This window comes from Melanaphis sacchari, unplaced genomic scaffold (genome assembly GCF_002803265.2).
Source record: "Melanaphis sacchari strain LSU unplaced genomic scaffold, SCAv2.0 Contig10_pilon_pilon, whole genome shotgun sequence".
Lineage (NCBI taxonomy): Eukaryota > Metazoa > Arthropoda > Insecta > Hemiptera > Aphididae > Melanaphis > Melanaphis sacchari.
The window spans coordinates 2,912,893-2,931,986 of NW_020270420.1; the positions used below are offsets into that span (position 1 = coordinate 2,912,893).

The following is a 19,094-nucleotide window of genomic DNA, read 5'->3' on the forward strand; positions in this document are numbered from 1 at the left end:
TACAACTAGTATTAATAAATAATAATGTTATATATTAATTTTACTTATTATATTTACATATTAGGTACATTAAAATGTATTATTTAACGCTTATGAAAATAATTTAACTCGTGGCGATATTATTGCGTTGACATTAAACATCATTGTATGCCAAATGGCAAATGCTGTGAAATTTGTACTTTCATGAATAGTATTCAATGGCAAATTCAAATAAAATTAAAGCTCTACTATCTGATTTGGGCAGATCAACCAAAAGAGGTGTGAAAAAATGTCCATCATGTGGAACGTATAATGGAACAAGAACTGTGGTATGCAAGACATGTTATGTGTTATTAAAACCAAATAATAAAAGAGTTTCACCATCTGAAGTGTGTCGTCTACTTACACCTTCTTCATCTTGGGTATATTCTCTACTTAGACTTGTTAAATTAGCAACTTACAAATTTTTAGTGTTAACATTTTTAAACATTTCAGATTTTTTCTTACATATCTTCTGAAAATATTGATTTTGAAGAAAGAGGATTCATCCATTTTCCTGATACTAAAAACAAAGAAATTAACAAACTAGATATTGGAATTTGTTTAGTTCGTTCTTGTGGTGGTCGTTTATTTGATAATAATGTCCTGAAATGTCATGCAAGTTTAATTATTCTATTATAATAGTTGTTAACTCATATTTTGTTTAATATTAGGCAGCTTATTGATTTATCTTATTTTGATTTTTTTTTTAAATATTTTTCCAATACATATTTTAACATATATTTTTAAATATCAACTCCCTATGTAAATATTTGCTAGACATTTAAATACTCTCAATTTAAGGATTTGTAAAAATATTGATAAAATGTATTTAAATAATGTTTAAATTTTATAATTTCTTATTTGTAAGGTTAGGATGTTTGTGAGTTAAATATTTATAATTTTGTAAAACACATAATTCATAATTTATTCAAAACACTTTACATTTTTAGAAGATAATTAATAAAAAAAAAATCATATTAATGTAAGTTGTAATACCAACATAAATACCTTTATATGATATATTGGCATATTGCCTATAGGTGAATGTAAAAGTTTGTTTAACACCACTTGTGTAATGTGAATAAGCACCTGTACAAGTAAATTTAATGATAAAAATTAGTTTTTTTGTATTTTAAAATTTATAAAAATACATTTAAAAATGTTTATATATATATGTATTATAAAATTTAATATTTCAATATAACTATTGATACGCTAAACAAGTAATATATAATATAAAACTTACAAACATCCTAACCTTACTTATAAAATATATTTAAAACAATAATATAATGTAGTATAACTTTAATAATGATGTTTATTGCTTAGATCTTAACACTAAAGTATAGAAAATAATTCCTTGTGTATTCATAATTAATAAAAATGATTAAAAATGAACTATTTTAATATTTTAAGTTAATAGTCTTCAAATTATTGTAATATTGTTTATTAAATTCAAGATTACACCATTTATTATTTAATTAACAATATCTATTTTTATGAATATGGTTCTCTTACACTTTATATTTAATAGTTATATAGTTGCAAAAACATATGGGTATGAAAACTATTATAATTTACTTAAAATTCAATAGTTATAAGTTATAAAATAATTTAATTTACAAATATTATTTGTTATAGGAAAGCGTCTTAAATACAAATATTCAAAGTGAACCCTGCAAACATATAGATACTTGTTTTGATTGTAATACAATTGGTGTATCATTGAAAATTGACCAACAGGTTTTAGAATCTTTTAGAGTTCCTCAAAATGTAAAACAAGTATGTTGCTTTATTTATACAGTCAACTTTTGATACCCACATATTGTAATGGTGGATTTTTACACAGATTATAATAAATTATCAAAATAATATGGAAAATAAGATTCTCTAAAAAATTAATTATATAGATGTTTATATATCTTTTATAGGCCACAATATATAAATATCTATTGTACAACTAATTTTATTAAAAACAAACCTATTAGTAAGATTTGGGATTTCTCACTTTTGTGTGGTTTTTTTGTAATAGTTGTAGAAAATCCTTGGTATGTTATAAATTAGTTTTATGAAATTAAATTAAAAATTTCACTTTTAGATATTAAGTTATGTTTTACAAAAGAGACATACTTGACAAATTTGTGTATTTTTTTAAATTATAGTTTAATATATATATTCTATTTTTTTCTGGTTTTTCTATAATTTTAACTGCATATTTTTAATAATTTTAATTCAGTCATTTCCAAACTCTAATAATTAATAATAAATACATTTATTTATTTAATTTTAATTTTTAATCATACAATTTGTTTTCATAATTATTGATAAAACAAAATAATCATCTGTTAATTTTAATTGCATACTTATATTTATATTTTAAACATTTTTAGTTGAAAAGTCCTAAATTCTAAATAAACACTGAATCTAATTTCAATAACCACAATTGATGCACTTTCATTATGGAATAAAAATATTTTTCATAATATACATAAATTAATTCAAATTTTTTGTAGACTAGTATCAATAACCACATTAGATAGAACTTTTTTAATAATAAACAAATTAAAACTTATATTTAAGAAATTTTACAGATTTTTTTTAACTAGTATAAATCTTTTAATTTTATTTTACTCAAAAACTTTTTGTATGGTATAAGACTATTTAACTATAAAATGGTTGTTTGTAATATATTAATTTTTTTAATTCAGGAAGTATGGACAAATTTTATTGATAAAAAAAAACCATATTTACAACGTGTATCAGAAAATATATTTGTTGTTCGATGCAAAGTTTCTACTCAAAACCCTTTGGGCTATTTGCATTGTATCATTGGAAAATACAATAGATGCTTTTGTTGTACTACTACATTGGTTACAGTTGATCAAATGGTAATATCTTGATAAATTATAATTTATATTTATAGTCAATATGTTATTATACTATTTATATCAAACATTATTTTTGTTAGGATCAAATTCCAGATTTAAATACATACTTTTGTTGTCATTACATTGCATGTTTAAGTGCTATAGCAACTTCTCGATATATGGTACAAGAGTTTGAAAAAAATCTTAATCCTTTTGTATCTGTTTCTACATTGTCTGCGACTATTGCTCAACTTGACAATTTACCAAGTAAGTGTATTATTTTAAAGATAATAAGAAGTGCCTAGTCTTGCATAATAAAATTTTACTAAGAAACTACAAATTTAAATTTACTATGATAAAGTAACTGGAAGTTCTATTTATTATAATGTTTTTTAATTTATTTCTGTACTCCACTATTAAAAGTCTTAATACTTATTTTAACATGACAGTTTATACTGCTGTAGTACTGTGTCCAGGGATGGGCAAGATACTCAAAAATCAGTATAGTGATACTAAATACTAGATATTTAAATTTGGAGTATTGAGATATTAGATACTTGATACTTAAATTTTAAGTATTTAGATACTCGATACTCAATACTTGCATTTTAAATATTTAGATACTCCATACTCCATACATTTGAAAAAATTACTCATATGATTTTTTTAAAATTTTATTTATGTACAGAAAATTGCAAAAATTTGATGTAGATCTTAAAGTGTTGTTTTATTTGTTTTTTTTTTTTTTTGTCAATGTAGAGAACACATTCTGCTTTAATATTTTCAGTTTCTGTCCTAGGTAGTTTTTTTTATTTTAAAATATTTTCCAACTAAAATTAATGGACTAAAAAAATTATTTTGTACTCAAGACATATTAATATATTATAAGGATACTGCAAACGTAAACAGCGTAAACATCTAGTGTGTATACTAGTTAGTGATTACTGTGTAGCCTACAGTGTTGTGTAAGAAATACTTGTCGTACTCTCGTATTTATCTAAATCTACTATCTAATAAATATATAAACATGAGAAATAAATGATTTGCTGCCAAAAATTGCAATAGTGTATAATGTAGTGGTGGGGGGGGGATATTAGCAAAAACCACTGAGGTATTAAAATTATTTATAAACCTTTGTACCTATTCCTTTCTTGATAATAGTATAAATGACAACTGATAAATTCTTGAAAGAAAAGATTTGCTATTTTCATAATTTATGTAGGTATTACATTCTCTATAAAATGTAATCGCTTGTCTTACTAATATTTTTTACCATCGTAATTTACAGTTAATTGTTTCAAGAAAAAAAAAAATAAAAAAATTTAATGTTTGTTTTAGATGTCCAGGTTGCAATGGCAGAAGAAAGTAATGGACCAGTCACATTTTTTGATGATCAGATGATTATTACTAGTGAAACTTGCGTCTTAGAAAGCATTACTCCTAAATATCAAAGAATAATTCCAAATATATTATCAAAAGTATTGATTTTAATTTTAATATTTAACATATTTAATATTCTTTCCTGGTTCTTAATTAATAAAATAATTAATAAATGATATATCTTAAACTACGTAAACTATTTGTTTTGAACTTAAAAATTTAAAATATATTTAATACTGTTGTTCCATATTTTGCTAGTATTAAAAAAATATATTGTTTATTTTTTAGAAACGATCTAAAAAGTCTCAAAACAATTCAAGAGTAAAGAAGAAAAGTAGTATGATAACAATTATTTTATTTTAGTATAAATATTTTAATTTTTTAAATACATTTTATCTAGGTCATGAAGAACCACAAATCATAAATCCTAATCCAGTATTAAGTTTTGAAAAATGGATTTCTTCCGTTACAGAACGCATTAATCAAGAAATGCATTATCAATTTGATGGTAATCCACCAACCATGGTGTTTTATATTCATAAGGTTAGTAATAAATTTGTTGATGATTTGTTCTATTTAGAATTAAGAACAAAATTGTATATTCAGTTAAAATATTAATGTATATTTCTAAAACTTTCTTGTTATATCAAACAAAAAATATTTATAGAAATTTTTTTTTTTATAGATGTTTTTTGAATGTTTGCGAGAACGCATGTGTGTGGCTTCTGAAAAAAAACGTTTACCTAATTATACTATGGTGTTTATGAAGCGTGACTCATTACCTTTAGGCACATTCACAAAATATACATGGCATATTACTAATATAATGCTAGTGAAGAAAATTTTTGAAACTTCTTTAGTACCTCTTAATATTAGTCGCAGTTTCATAAAAAACATAGATGGTACATATGAAGCTTTTGAGCGTGAAAAGTATGACAATATATCAACAGATAAATCTCATCAACCAATACAACCAAATGATTTGAAAACATTTCTTAAAGTTGGTTAGTACATACAAACAATAGTTGTACGAATTATTGTTAATGTATAATAATTATTATTTATAGAAATAATATTTAAAGAGCTTTTTGTTTTTTAGGTATTGTCAATGAACATCAAAAAGAACCAATACCATTTATTATTGAATGGATTCCTGATGTTCTTCCTATAACTGAGATTGGTGAATTAAGACTGACATTCAAATATGGACATATGCCTCCAAAAGAAAATATTTATTAATATTATATATTATTTTGAATTTCATAATATATTAAATTACTAATATCTATGAGTACGTAACTTAAAAATCTAAAATATATGTGTATAAGTATAGATGTTTTAAAAGTTTATTCCAATACTGATGCTCTTTTTGTATACTTTTATAAAACTGCAAAATATTTTATTTTCTCAATCCTTGTTTGACTAAATGTTTATATTATGTATCCATTTTTTGTTTTTTATCTTTATAACAATGTTGTTTATATATATATATATTATGTAATTTATTTATGTTTGGAATTATATTCATATTTAAAATATGGGTAATATAAATTATATTTTTGCCCTATCAAAGTTTAAATTTTTTTATTATGTTCAGAGACATGTCTAGGATCTAAATTCAGGACAGGCCCAGTTATAAGAAAAATTAAATTTGTACAATATACACACTTTAGGTATTGTAAGGAATATGGACTCAAAACCAGGATAGGACTAGGCCTACCAAGTCTACCTGCTAGACATGCCACTGATTGTGTTCAAATCGTTTGGTAAATTTCCCAGTATCATATATAAATCTTAATCCATAAGTATTTTAGATAATTTGTTTTTTTTATAAATCATACTTAATATATAATAATAAAATATTGATCACAGCATTTTGTGTAGGTTTTTTAGGTACCTAAATACCTTACAATCTTTAGATTCAAATCAAACAGTATTTGGAAATTGTAAAATCTTTATTTTATAACACTGCACCGATAAGTCAATGTTTCAATTTACAAAATTTACATATTGTCAATATTAGAAAACATCATTTTAGCCTGGCATATTGTTGATTTTTACTTGTACATATTATGTCAAACATATTTTACATTATCAATAATTAATTTGATTGATATACATTTTTTTACTTATGATTAATATTTTATATAGACCTATGATTTTGGTGTTTTTTCTAATATTTGCTCAATTATTAAGATTAGGACTAACCAATTAATATTTTTTAAGGTTCCCTCAAGAAATTCAAAAAATTTTTGGTGTTTATTAATACTATCATATTTACGCATTTATCTAAAGAAACTTATGGCAAAATCAAAATTCATGAAAATTTCATTTAGTTTATATAGATTAAAAATCAATTTCTTGTTTGTGGGTAAGTTAAAGTTTGTTTAAAGATCACCATTTGGTGACTCCTTGTTTAGAAAACTTTTTTAATAAATTAAAGTCTACTTTTTTATTCAAATACAATAATCAATCATTATTTTCAAATATATTTAGAAAAATATTAAATAAACAACTAGCCCCTGGCTAATCAACTTACAGAATTGTTAATTTATTAGTAATATTAAACATTATATTATGTTAGATATTGTGTAAAAACTAGATTATTAACTAATTTTGTTATACACAGTCAACATGGGTTAAGTCAAATGTCGACATTAGAGATTTTAATGTATTTTATTCTTAATAAATACGATCTCTGTTTGGTAAAATTAAAAAGTTATTCATTTTAGTAAAATGTATGGTATGTTTTATTTTTAGTTTGATTTAAGTAGACACATAAATTTAAAAAATACAATTTTAACCTTATTTATGGCCATTAAACATTAAACTGATTTAAGTAAATTCCGATATAACTGATATAATATGGCTAATAAGGATAAGCCATATTTAATTCAGTCTTAAGTGTATAACAATAGATTAAGTCATACCGTAATATTACTAAAATAAAAAATAAATATTTTGATGGTTTATATTAATGAAATTCTATATTCCAATATACTATTAAAATAGAATAATCTATTCTATAATTAATTCTAAAACTAAAAATCAAAGTTACATAAAAAAATTTTAATTGTCAATGGAGTTTCAAATTTTTGTACAACTATACATAAAATCTAGATTTTTCACTAAACTTCTGCTCTTACACAAAAGAATTGTTTACTTAAAAGAATAAAAAAGGAGAATACAATTTTTTATTTATATTACATATCCAAGACTTGAATCATAAACTCTAAAAAGCATGGCCAAAAGAAAAAACAACAAACCAAATAAATTGTTTTTACTAAGATAAATTAAAAGATGCTGGTATTAATCCAATGAAACATAAAGAATTAAAATAAATTTCTGGAAATAAATTGATAAGAGAACGGAGATGACATATGTATAATATACCCATTTAAAAAATTTTAAATAATGAAAATACATTAATGTTGTGATATGAATTATTATTATTTATTGTATTTATTAAAAATAATGCAATATTATTTACATTATTAAATTTAACACAATGAATTGTAAAAAATATGTACAATTTTTTATTTATTAGTATATTATAATGTATAGCTATTTATATATAAAAACAATTTTATTGAATATTTAAAAATGTTTATTAGTTGTTTTTAATAACCTAAATAAATAAATTATTCATTACATTCAATGTATATTTTACTTGTTTCGTAGATTACGTTGTTTTTCTAATGATTTTCCACTTTCCCAAATTTCTATATTAAATTCATTCTTTCCAGAAGATAAAGCAATCAATCTATAAAATAAAATAATTGATTAAGGAAACAACAACTAGTTAAATTTAAGTTAAAAGTTTTATAACTTACCTTGAAATCATCATAAAGCGATGTAAATCATCACCAGAAACATTTTTGGGATCAGATTTTCGCATCTCTACATAATCATTTTCAATTACCTATATAAAAAATAAAAATGAATTAATAAATTATACTATTTCACAACAATTTTATATTTATTAACTTACTTTTAAAATACTTTCATCATAGGTAAAAGGAAATGTAGAAATTATTGCTATATATTTTCTCAATTTATCCAAAAGATGTAACTGACTTTTTAGGTAGTCATGTACTGAATTCATGGTCTCTTCAATGTTAGAACAAGATGGGTCTGGTTTCAATACAATATCAACATCAAACTGAAATTAAACATGTTATTAAGTTTACATTTTAAATATAATAGTAACTTATTAAATTACAGGTAAAATAGATTTTCCAATAGATAATGTCAATACTGGTATTTGAGTTTCATAATCCATCCCATAATAAGTGAAATCATACTTCATTTGTTGATTAGAAATTATATTTTTCAGAGCTTCAAAATTTAGCATTCCTGAGAAAAACCATAGTTCATAATTAATAAAAAGATAAAATTATCAACAACAGTAATATTGTTGTATCCTAAAACTTTTTTTTAATGAAGCAGGCCTGGTAAAACCCTATTATGTGGAAAAGATAACTAAGTGAAAACTGCAAGAAAGAATAAATAAAAATTAAATAGAACACTTATAAAAATAATAAAAATGATAAAACTATTGAACTTTAAGCAAATAAATGGGGAGTTAAAAAAAAGATGAGTTTAGGCAAGTTTGTATAAGTGCAAAAGTAGTATGGTATGTTCAAAACTACAAAAAATACCTCCTAAATTAATATAAACATGAATAAATACTCAAGTCTTATCTTTATACAAAAATAATATTGAATCCTGAAATATATTAATCACCCAAACAAAAAAGTATCAATAAGTAATTGTTATAATACTTTATATCGAATTCAAATATTATACATCAGATTTTTTTTATCATCGACATAATAAAATTATTGTTTTAGACTAAAATGGATTAAAATGCATATTTTTTAGTTTAGTTAATCGTTGATTAGGAAAAAATTTTTTAATTTAAAATGATATTTTGAAATTATAATAAAATAGTATTTAAACAAATTAAATTTGGTACCTTTTTGATCCAAATTTCCAGGCTGTAAATCTGTTTCATCCAAGACCAAATGTGTTCTATCTGATAGTTGTAAGAACCCATTCAATAATCTATTGGAAGTATAGCATTTTCTAAAAAAAAAGAAAAATACAATTTTACTTATTTATAGCATTATATAACTATTATCTAATTCATCAATGCATAATAAAGATAATTTGTTTAAACAAAATATAAATAAATATATTTATAATAATATCTAATATCACTTTACTATCTTAAACATTTTTATTGACTACAACTAAGTTGATCAACCTAACTTAAAAGACAGCACATTTTATTTTTTTTACAAATTGTAGTAGCACATTAAAAGTTACAGACATATAATTTTTAGTTGTATTAATAGTTGTTCTACAAACATAGTTAAGTTTTTATTACAAAACTATAAGGTAATATTTAAAAAAAATGATTTAATCGTGCATTTTGTTCCAATGTGTTTTTTTAGATTAAGAAGTACTAGAATCTAAATTAACTATGCATGATTTAACATTTTTAACACTTGAGGCACAATAAGAATGTTTAATGCATATTGGTTGAAAACTAGTGAATTACAAAATACCAACTTCGAAGTTACTAAATTAGTAATATTAATTAATAGAAGATCTGAGGTTTAACTGGTGTCCTGTACTGAATATAACTATCATCATAGTAAATAATAATATAAATTTTTTTTGCAAGTTTGGAAGCACATTATGTGCATAAACATAGTTTAAAGTATATTTAAACTTTTTAATACTTTGTATAAGATAGATAATAAAATATATATATATATATATATTACCTTGGAATCATATCCATGTTGTTCAAAGTGTGTATTTGGATTGGTAAATATTCACTTTTAACAACCAAATAAGAAATCAACGAGTATAAATGTTTTGTGTAGTTTTTTCCAATATTTTCAGGAATTCCACGAATGTTTAATGAGAATTTTCCAGGAACCAAATTGTGTTGTCTATTATAACTATGTATAAAAAAAAAAAAATAACATTACTACAGTAAAAATTAAATAGAATTTTTTTTTTAATATTTAACATTAATTATACATACGAGGTAGATATAAGATAAAATAATAAATAATCAGCCACTAAAGAATCTCCTAATAAAGCTTGAGTTAATACCAATTTTAACTCTGCATGAATGTTTGAAGCTTCATTCCAGATTGAATTATCTGTTTAATAAATTTATTTGCATTATAATAGTTACTTATACAAATAATATAAGCTAAGTAAATAAAAATAATAACTCACTCATTTCTTCATTATCTGAAATTATGGATTTTAGTAATTTTAATTGAACTGCATGTATACAATACGTTTCTTTAACTATTGAAGATTGTTCTTGTAGATTTCCATCATCTTCTTGAACTGTACGTCGATCAAGAAATCCAACAACTTCTACGATTTGGTTTACCTTTAGTTCATTGGTATCAATATCTTCAGGGTATACCTAATGTATACATAATATACAATATAATGATGAAATTGATGACAAAACAACAAAGTTATTCTTACAAAAATAAATATTTCCTTTGAGTAATTTTGACATGCTGGATCAAGACGAATACGTTTATTCATATTATCTTCTCTAAATCATAAATTATACTTCAATAATGATTTAATGTTATTAATTTTGTGAATAGTATTTAATTATTTACATACAGTTGAGCTTCAACATTTTGGTCTGTATTAGATATATCTTTGGCCCATTCATTTAATCCTGGAATTGGAATACAAGCAATAATCTGTCGTTCCATCAATGTATCTCCAAATATAACTTCTTCTCCAGGCTGTAAAATTAATAAACTGTTTGAATGAATATTATACATTTTTTTTTTTTGTAAATTTTTATTGCTACTTGAATATTTTTAGTACTGCCATGATATTTTGCTTTACGTGAAATAAGTTCTTCATTTTCAGAATTGATTATTTTAAAACTGCTGCTATAATATTCTGGATTTAACATATCTTGTATCATTCCTTTAAATCGCACAAAACTTCCAAGAGCTATTTTATTATCAAATAAAGGTACCTAAAAAGTAAAATTGTTTTCATAAGATTTTTATTATAAAATAAATGTGTTAAATATACCTAAAGTAAAAGTTGTATAGTAATTAATAAACAGACCCCAAGAAATATTTAAATTAATGTTAGATACCTACAATTAAAAAATACTAGATATTTTATATTTGTACCAACTACCAACTTAGTAGACAAGATATTAATTAGGAAAGATATCTAAGAACACTTTTTTAATTAGTCATGTTTGTAAAATTATAATTTAAAGTTAAAATCAACAAATGTTATAAGAGGAATTATCATAGAATAATTAGACTAGCGGTTTTCATAACAAAAATTCTATGTTACATTCTATACTCCATAGCTAGGTATTAGATAATTTCATTTTTAATAACATATAATGAATATGTTGTCCATTATTATTTTTCTCTTAAAAAAGTGCATCTAAAATTACAATTGAAGTAAAATTATAAATTTTATAAAAATCATTCATGTTTTAGTCTTGTCAGTTTTAAAACTTCATGTTACAAGTTATGAATATAATTAAATTAACATTTCCAAGGTGGCTAGGTTTTATTCATAAAATTTTACTCAAAATATGTGCTTAAAATAAATTCATATGCATTTTGTTTCTATTCATAAACGTATAATTATTTTGCGGATCGACTAATAATTAATTTAAATTACCTTTTCCCAATTTCCTGGTCCATTTAGAGTTTTCTTACATTCGTCTTCATTGTCGTTCCAAATATCAGCAGTCCATGTATCCATAACTGTGCTGAGTGAGTAATAAGCTGGTGAGATCCTATAGTCGTAATAAATGTAAAGAGCAAAAAATCAATAAATTAATGATCGATCAATTAAAATTTTAGAGTTTCAGACGTTTCAGTTATGTTAGCAGATATTCTATTCCTTATTAACAAATGTTCATCAGATTTAAGGCAATATGATATCAATTTAAAGTTTTCCCTCGCTTTTTCTTTGTTTATCGCCACAATGTAGATTACAAATATTGTGGTTTAATCCATGGATCAATTTTTGGCTTAATAAAAATAATGGATTGATAGTACGGATAAAGCCTCATAACTGGTAGATAGCGTAAGTGGTATTAAATAAAAAGTCCATTAATGGGTCTTTGTATTTTATGACTTATCTATTTTTATAATTTTGCACTTGTACACTCGAATAGTTGAATAGTTACACTTTTTGGCAGAAAAAAATCAAATGTTCTATTTTACTGCATTATACAAACGTTTATAAAAAATAATAAGGCCAACGATTATTTTCAATTTAAATCGTTACCTAGTTATATCTCAGTGACGTACAGGGACGAATATAAATTTGCCTCCTCCTCCAATACCGTATTAAAAAAAATAATGTATAAATATATATATAGGTATATATTGTTAAAAACATATCTATTAAAACATCAAATATTATTGACACTTACCTACAACTTACAAGTGTGTAGTTAGGAATATGTATCTATATTATCGATACCTGCCTACTGTAAGTACAGATAAACTATAATAATATAAAATATCCTATGACCTATAGTATATTATTATGAATATTATGAACTAGCATCCCCCCAAACTAAGTTTCTGTAACCACACTTTATGGCGTATCTAAAATTTTTTAAAGGAAGTATCACCAAAAAATATATCTATATCATATTATGTGAAAATTAAAATGTCGTTAAGGACCTTAAGGTTATAAAAATCACCAATTATTTAAGATATTTATAAATAATTGGAACAAACAACACAGTTACTATTATTTTACTTACCTAATTACAAAATAATGTACCTATATAAAATACGTGCTGAAGGGCAATACCCTTATACACATAATTACCTTTTATAGATAGCTTTTTAAAAATGTTCAAGACCTAGAGCTAATTTAAAGTATAGTATATCTAATTTGTATAGTATCCAGATATAAAATTTTTAAGATGATCTTGTTTTTATTTAAACTAGTTTAGCTTCTATGTATAATTATTAATGCATCATTTCTAAATTGTGCTTATGTAGGTATGAGACTATATTGTTTGATACTTAACAATGTTAGTTATATTTTGAATTTAACTACCTATTAAATATAGGTACATGTGTTATGTGTGCACTTAGTATTTTTAAAAAGTTATGGTTTAACACTGTATATAGTTGTAGAAAATCGTGTTTATTTCCTATTAATTTATAAATAAATTAATAAATAAGGATAGGATTTAGACACAAATTATAAAACAAATATTAATCTGTGTATAAATCAATTTTTATAATTCAATATTATTATTGTATATAAATATGGATAGTATTTTTATGAATTGTTTGATAAATAAATATTTTACACGAACATTAAAGGTAAGTTTAATGATAGGCTTTATATTTACAAAAATAATAAACGAGTGCACACTTTACTTCATATACAGGTACATAAATGAAGCGTAGATAATACAGTTTTTATTATTATAGTATAAAAAAAGTCTTTACTTTATTTTATGATATGATAGAATTATGCAAAACATATAGATAATAATTGTTTAATATTATAACAGAGCATTTCAAAATATTCAGAATACACTAGGACGTTGCGGCATCATTATAATGAGGATAAAGATTCACTACTAAACATAATGGAACTTATTTACTTATTAGACAAAAAATTTGTTTTCAATATATTATTTAAATAAACTAGTTCCCATTAAAAATAGTACCTTATAGAAATAAATAATTTTGATGTACCTACCTATGTTTATAATATAACCACCTACCTATAAAGATAGTAAATTCGAGTAATAGGTCAAATGAAAACATTAACCTATAAGTTAAGGGTGTTAGAGAAAGTTATTCGTTTTCTAAAAGTAAATATGAGAATATTATGATAGAGATGCCAAAAAAAATTGTTATAGGGCAATATGCGTAATTAATAGAAAGGGACAAGTGGGGAGCAAATGAGAGTTTAAATAAAACATGAGCACCATATGACTGAGTATGGCTAAGTTTAGTGTTTCGCTAGCCGATACATATTGTATTTTTAAACCTGCGCGATTCGAGAACCACAAGCAGCTTGGGTCCAGTAGCTCAGTAGTGTTCACCTTCTCTTGGCATTAATACCGACAACAGAAAACAAACAATATGGTTAGTACACGTTTCTATATTACCTAATATTTTAAACTTGTTCTTAAATAATTTAAACTTAATTATTTGAAATAAGTTTTAATAAATGAAAATAATAATGTATGATGCTTAGATATAACTTATTTGAATAAATTTAATATTATATTATAGTATATTAAATAATAAATCAAATATGATGTATTAAATGCATAATATTAAATAGGTACATTAAAGGTATTTATCAGTGATATAGGTTTTGATAAGTTTTTTAAAATTAATAATAACTAATTTTTATTTCAGTTCTATTAAATAATATCTTATAAGTCGTAGGAAAAGGGAATAAATGTACAACGGCATTAAAAACTAATTCAATATTATAGTGTTTTAAATTTCATTGTATAATAAAAAAGAAAATATTTGTTTGAATCGTTCATGAAAAATAATAACAAGAAATGAAAAATTTTTATCAAACTATCCATGTATTGATACTTATACATTAAAATTTTTGATTTTGATAATAATATCAAATGTATCATGTGCATATTAAATTACATGTTCACAAATGTATAGGTAAAAAATATTTAAAAACATGTATTCAATTTAGTTATTTTTTATTTATCAATTATCTATACCAAATAGAATGTTTAATATATATTTGTTTTTAATTATACTTTGCCAGAAATGACTTGTTCATTAGAGCTACACGAATTTATATTAATACACTTTTTTTTTATATTCAACACATAAATAGTCCAAGACCAGTAATACCACAGTCATAATAGTTTAAAAACAATTTAGAATATGTATTGTTATTATTAGGTATGTAAAACGTTAGTAAATTATACAATGAACAATTCATTGTATAACAATTAATAAGCAATAACTATACAACAAAATAAAAATGAAAATGTATATCCATTTATTATTTATTATACTTGTATAATCTAAATTTAAAATCATTTTAACTTGATTATTTATGATAATTATGAAATTTTTCAATGCTCTTGTGTAATACATTTTGTATTTAATAAAAATATGTTTAATTTTATAATTAACTCAGGCATATTCAAGTTTTGTTTTAAATAGAATTTTTAAATATGTTAAATTAAATATTGAGTTGGCAATAAGTTTTGCTCATTATCTGGACTTGGCTAAATTTATATTTAGAATATGGCACGTATATGACATCACATTGGCAAAGTTCCCAAATTATATTGTAGGTATTTCTAAAGTTAGGAATTTTAATGAATTCGTCTGCCTGAAATAATAATAGATGAGACACTATACTAATAAAAAATTAGAAAATATTGAAGATAATATCTAATAAAATATTTCTGACCGGTACATAAGACATGCAATATTAGTGTATATTATTCATATTTAGTTTATTGGAATTTGTGTATATAACTCAGAAAGAAGGGCGTTTATAGTAATATTTTGTCAAGTACCTAGTTATAAATTATACTTAGTAATTTTTAAATAATAATAAAGTAATCATTTTAATACTTCACTTTTTCATAAATATTTGGAAAATTATTTTTAATAAATTATGTGTACATCTATATTATCCTGTATCAATTAATAATACACAGATTTTGTGTATATTGTAGAATTTGTTTGAATATTATTACATTTTAAAATATATTACATATTATATTAGATATAATATTTAAAAATAACTCTAAATAATATAGGTGCATATTCATATATATTATACATTTATAAATAAAAACATTTAATAGTTTTAAATCGGAGATTTTTTTAATACTTTCATTGATAGATATGATATATAAATATTATAAACTTTTATTATTTATTTAGGCTGACAAAGAGAAGGTAAAGAAGAAGAAGGTAAAGAAGGAAGAACCAAAAGAAGCCGCACCAGCGGAAGAAGCACCAGCACCAGCACCAGCAGCTGAACCCGAAGCACCTCCTTCTCATTCCAGCACAAAACACAGCAGCCGTAAAAGTTCATCCAAGAAAGTCCGCAGGTCTGGCAGTAATGTATTCTCTATGTTCACAACCCAACAAGTGGCCGAATTCAAAGAGGTATTATACCTAATATATTAATTGTCATATACTGTATAATATATTATAATCATATAGAATATTTATGATTTATAAATGGTTATTTTATAATTTATAATTAATTTATTGATTAGGGTTTCTCGATGATGGACTGGGATAAAGATGGCATTTTGGGCAAAGAGGACTTGAGAGCCACTTGGGACAAAGTAGGCAAGCTTGTCACAGACCCTGAACTCGAAGCTATGTTAAGCGAAGCTTCTGGCCCAGTAAACTTCACCCAACTGTTGACCTTGTTTGCAGCTAGAATGTCTGATGGAGGTCAGTGAATTGTTAATATTTTCAATAAGATGCCATATTATAATACAAATTAATATCATAATTTAATGTATTTATTAGGTCAAACCGACGACGATGAGACTGTTATTGCTGCCATCAAGTCGTTCGATGTCGATGGTAAAATCGACAGCGAAAAGTGAGTATATACCTTTAAAATTTTTTGAAGGTCAAGATTTTTAACCGATAATTGTATTTTTAGGCTGAGGTACGGTCTATTAAACTGGGGTGATAAATTCTCCAATCAAGAAGTCAAAGATGCATTTGACAACATGGAAATTGACAAAAAAGGTATGATCGACACCGAAGACCTCATCTCCATGGTTTTGGGATCTGGTGACGACGAATAATTTGTATTTATTTTAAATCAATAACCAGTTTTTAATTTATTTAATATCCCTGATTTTATCCAACTTGTGTATCAATTGGTAGGTAACAAATGAATAATTTGACGAAAGTTAATATCGAAATAAAAAGGAAATCCTCTCTTTAATTAACTTTGTATTTTATTCCTTATTATTATTATTCCTTATTTACGTCGTGTATTGCGCTTATTCAGAAAATACGATTAACATATTTATGTACAATTATGTACACAAATACAAAATATAATCTTGGTTCTATAGAGCTGAAGTGTAAAACGTTAAAAAACACCTAGATATTATTATTTCATCGACATTCGTTGTTTTTGAATACTATATACATAAAAATATACTAAAATATCAAATATTGAATATACTTAAACATTATCTATTCAATATTAATGACATTACTGCATTAGGTACGTACTACGTAAAAGGTATAATAGAAGCTTTATATTATAACGTTTACATTTTTTTGTACTTATGTACACATAATACCTTTGTTATAAAAGAAATGGGAGCGATAGTTTAGGTAAATATTAAATGTGTTGAATATATACTGTCTAAAAATTAAAAATTTAATATAGCCACATACATAATATAATATTATTTTATCATCTGCTGCAGTGCGATTAAGTTTGTCGACTGTCACCATTGATAACCATTAGCAATAATGTTTGTTTTTAGGTAAGGTATTTTCTACATTAAAAAACAAAAAAATCGTTTTTACATTAATTTCCGATGGTTCAACCTTAATGTTCCAGAACCACGTCGTTTGCAGGGTGCTATTGGTACGCACGTTACTAACGACCGGAATAGTAGAAATACTCTTATATTAATTTGTCAGACGGTTGGTGACTACTAACGTCTAGTCGTTTATTGTCACATATCTGGCATCTTAACGACTATAAACTGTATGGTTGCTGGCATCTACAATTGGCGTCCGAAAGATTGATCCGATTTAACCGCTCGACAGTTACATTACCGCAAATATCATTTATTCTGGATACGGTCCAATAGGCAATATACTCGTATATGTAAAGTGATATGGTTCGTAGGCTTCTTTGTCTTTTACTCAGTTCTGGTAGCCACATTGGAGTCCATGATGTACTCAAAAAAATACGAGAAAACGACGATACACGTACGTTGTTCTGCCTTACCGCAGTGTTATTTATATCTATTTAAAGTTCTTATATAAGACGTACATTTAATTTATTAAAAATGATAATTTTTTTTTTTTGAGGTTTAGAAATTGTCTTTAATTACAGTTTACTGTGTAGTAGACTTTTTAAATTAGTTTCAATTCAAATATCATTTAATTATATACCATTAACTGGATATTTTCGAATATTTTACGTAAATAGGTTTACTTACCACTTACTTCTTATAACTAGTAGAGCAATGATACAATAACTAGGTACTTAAAAAAAAAAAAATTTACCGACTTCAAAAACTAAGGTTATTATAAGTGAATATTTTTTTTTCAGGTAAGGTAAAAAAATATAGTATTTACAATAAATAATTAGTATGTGTTAACATACTATCTGGAGTATTCTTCAAATATGTGTTTTACTATGGTACGTGTTTGAAATGTATAGAACTATAGACTGTAGGATATTGGTGGATGATCTTTGCTTATTATAAAGTAATGAGTAGCAAAAGTGTACCCGATTCTTATTCTATGTTGTGATTATAATATCTAAAAGTCGGCTGAGATCTGAAGGTGTTTATCACTCGCTGAAGTATGTTTGTTATTGTAAAATATTGCCTGTTTGCAAATTTATTGCGATTATTTATACTATTATATTAGTATTCCTCATTTTGAACATAATTATATTACTAAAAAAACTAGCTCTTCATAAGTCTTATATTCTATAATTTATAAACTATTATACTAAAAATTGTTGACAAATAATTTTCATTGGTAGCCACTATGTGCTGTATATATAAATATA

The 19,094-nt window shown here is 23.9% G+C and overlaps 3 protein-coding genes across 4 annotated transcripts; 2 read left to right on the plus strand and 1 right to left on the minus strand.

The window, feature by feature from the left end:
• The first annotated feature begins 32 nt into the window (after positions 1 to 32).
• Positions 33 to 5,559, plus strand: LOC112603548 (uncharacterized protein C2orf42). Of its 2 annotated transcripts, none has more exons than XM_025352166.1 (10): positions 33 to 401; positions 475 to 636; positions 1,663 to 1,803; positions 2,730 to 2,909; positions 2,990 to 3,155; positions 4,227 to 4,366; positions 4,557 to 4,605; positions 4,669 to 4,811; positions 4,954 to 5,272; positions 5,368 to 5,559. In XM_025352166.1, the coding sequence occupies exons 1-10, from the start codon at positions 198 to 200 to the stop codon at positions 5,505 to 5,507; spliced, it is 1,644 nt and encodes a 547-aa protein (XP_025207951.1). In that variant the 5' UTR covers positions 33 to 197; the 3' UTR covers positions 5,508 to 5,559. The 2 variants fall into 2 exon arrangements, with proteins under 2 accessions (XP_025207951.1, XP_025207952.1); XM_025352167.1 differs by having other exon boundaries at positions 4,557 to 4,602.
• Positions 5,560 to 7,879: 2,320 nt separating this feature from the next.
• LOC112603577 (mini-chromosome maintenance complex-binding protein) lies at positions 7,880 to 12,245 on the minus strand. Its single transcript, XM_025352223.1, has 12 exons — positions 11,985 to 12,245; positions 11,137 to 11,310; positions 10,941 to 11,068; positions 10,794 to 10,866; positions 10,530 to 10,728; positions 10,330 to 10,450; positions 10,064 to 10,243; positions 9,247 to 9,356; positions 8,491 to 8,624; positions 8,260 to 8,430; positions 8,102 to 8,190; positions 7,880 to 8,031 (listed from the first exon to the last, which is right to left on the minus strand). Exons 1-12 carry the CDS (start codon positions 12,066 to 12,068, stop codon positions 7,935 to 7,937), a joined length of 1,560 nt encoding a protein of 519 aa, XP_025208008.1. The 5' UTR covers positions 12,069 to 12,245; the 3' UTR covers positions 7,880 to 7,934.
• A 2,092-nt stretch (positions 12,246 to 14,337) lies between these two features.
• On the plus strand, positions 14,338 to 17,270 carry LOC112603568 (myosin regulatory light chain 2). The gene is made up of 5 exons (XM_025352197.1): positions 14,338 to 14,437; positions 16,238 to 16,465; positions 16,579 to 16,762; positions 16,841 to 16,916; positions 16,980 to 17,270. The coding sequence occupies exons 1-5, from the start codon at positions 14,435 to 14,437 to the stop codon at positions 17,125 to 17,127; spliced, it is 639 nt and encodes a 212-aa protein (XP_025207982.1). The 5' UTR covers positions 14,338 to 14,434; the 3' UTR covers positions 17,128 to 17,270.
• Positions 17,271 to 19,094: the final 1,824 nt, after the last annotated feature.

Coding starts and splice junctions, on each gene's coding strand:
- LOC112603548 (XM_025352166.1), top strand. CDS start 198: ATGGCAAATTCAAATAAAATTAAAGCTCTACTATCTGATTTGGGCAGA. Junction 2,910..2,989: donor TGGTTACAGTTGATCAAATG/GTAATATCTTGA, acceptor TATTTTTGTTAG/GATCAAATTCCAGATTTAAA. Junction 4,812..4,953: donor TGGTGTTTTATATTCATAAG/GTTAGTAATAAA, acceptor TTTTTTTTATAG/ATGTTTTTTGAATGTTTGCG.
- LOC112603577 (XM_025352223.1), bottom strand. CDS start 12,068: ATGGATACATGGACTGCTGATATTTGGAACGACAATGAAGACGAATGT. Junction 10,451..10,529: donor TTCAGATAATGAAGAAATGA/GTGAGTTATTAT, acceptor TTTATTAAACAG/ATAATTCAATCTGGAATGAA. Junction 8,191..8,259: donor ATGATGAAAGTATTTTAAAA/GTAAGTTAATAA, acceptor TTTTTTATATAG/GTAATTGAAAATGATTATGT.
- LOC112603568 (XM_025352197.1), top strand. Junction 16,466..16,578: donor AAGTGGCCGAATTCAAAGAG/GTATTATACCTA, acceptor TTTATTGATTAG/GGTTTCTCGATGATGGACTG. Junction 16,917..16,979: donor GGTAAAATCGACAGCGAAAA/GTGAGTATATAC, acceptor TTGTATTTTTAG/GCTGAGGTACGGTCTATTAA.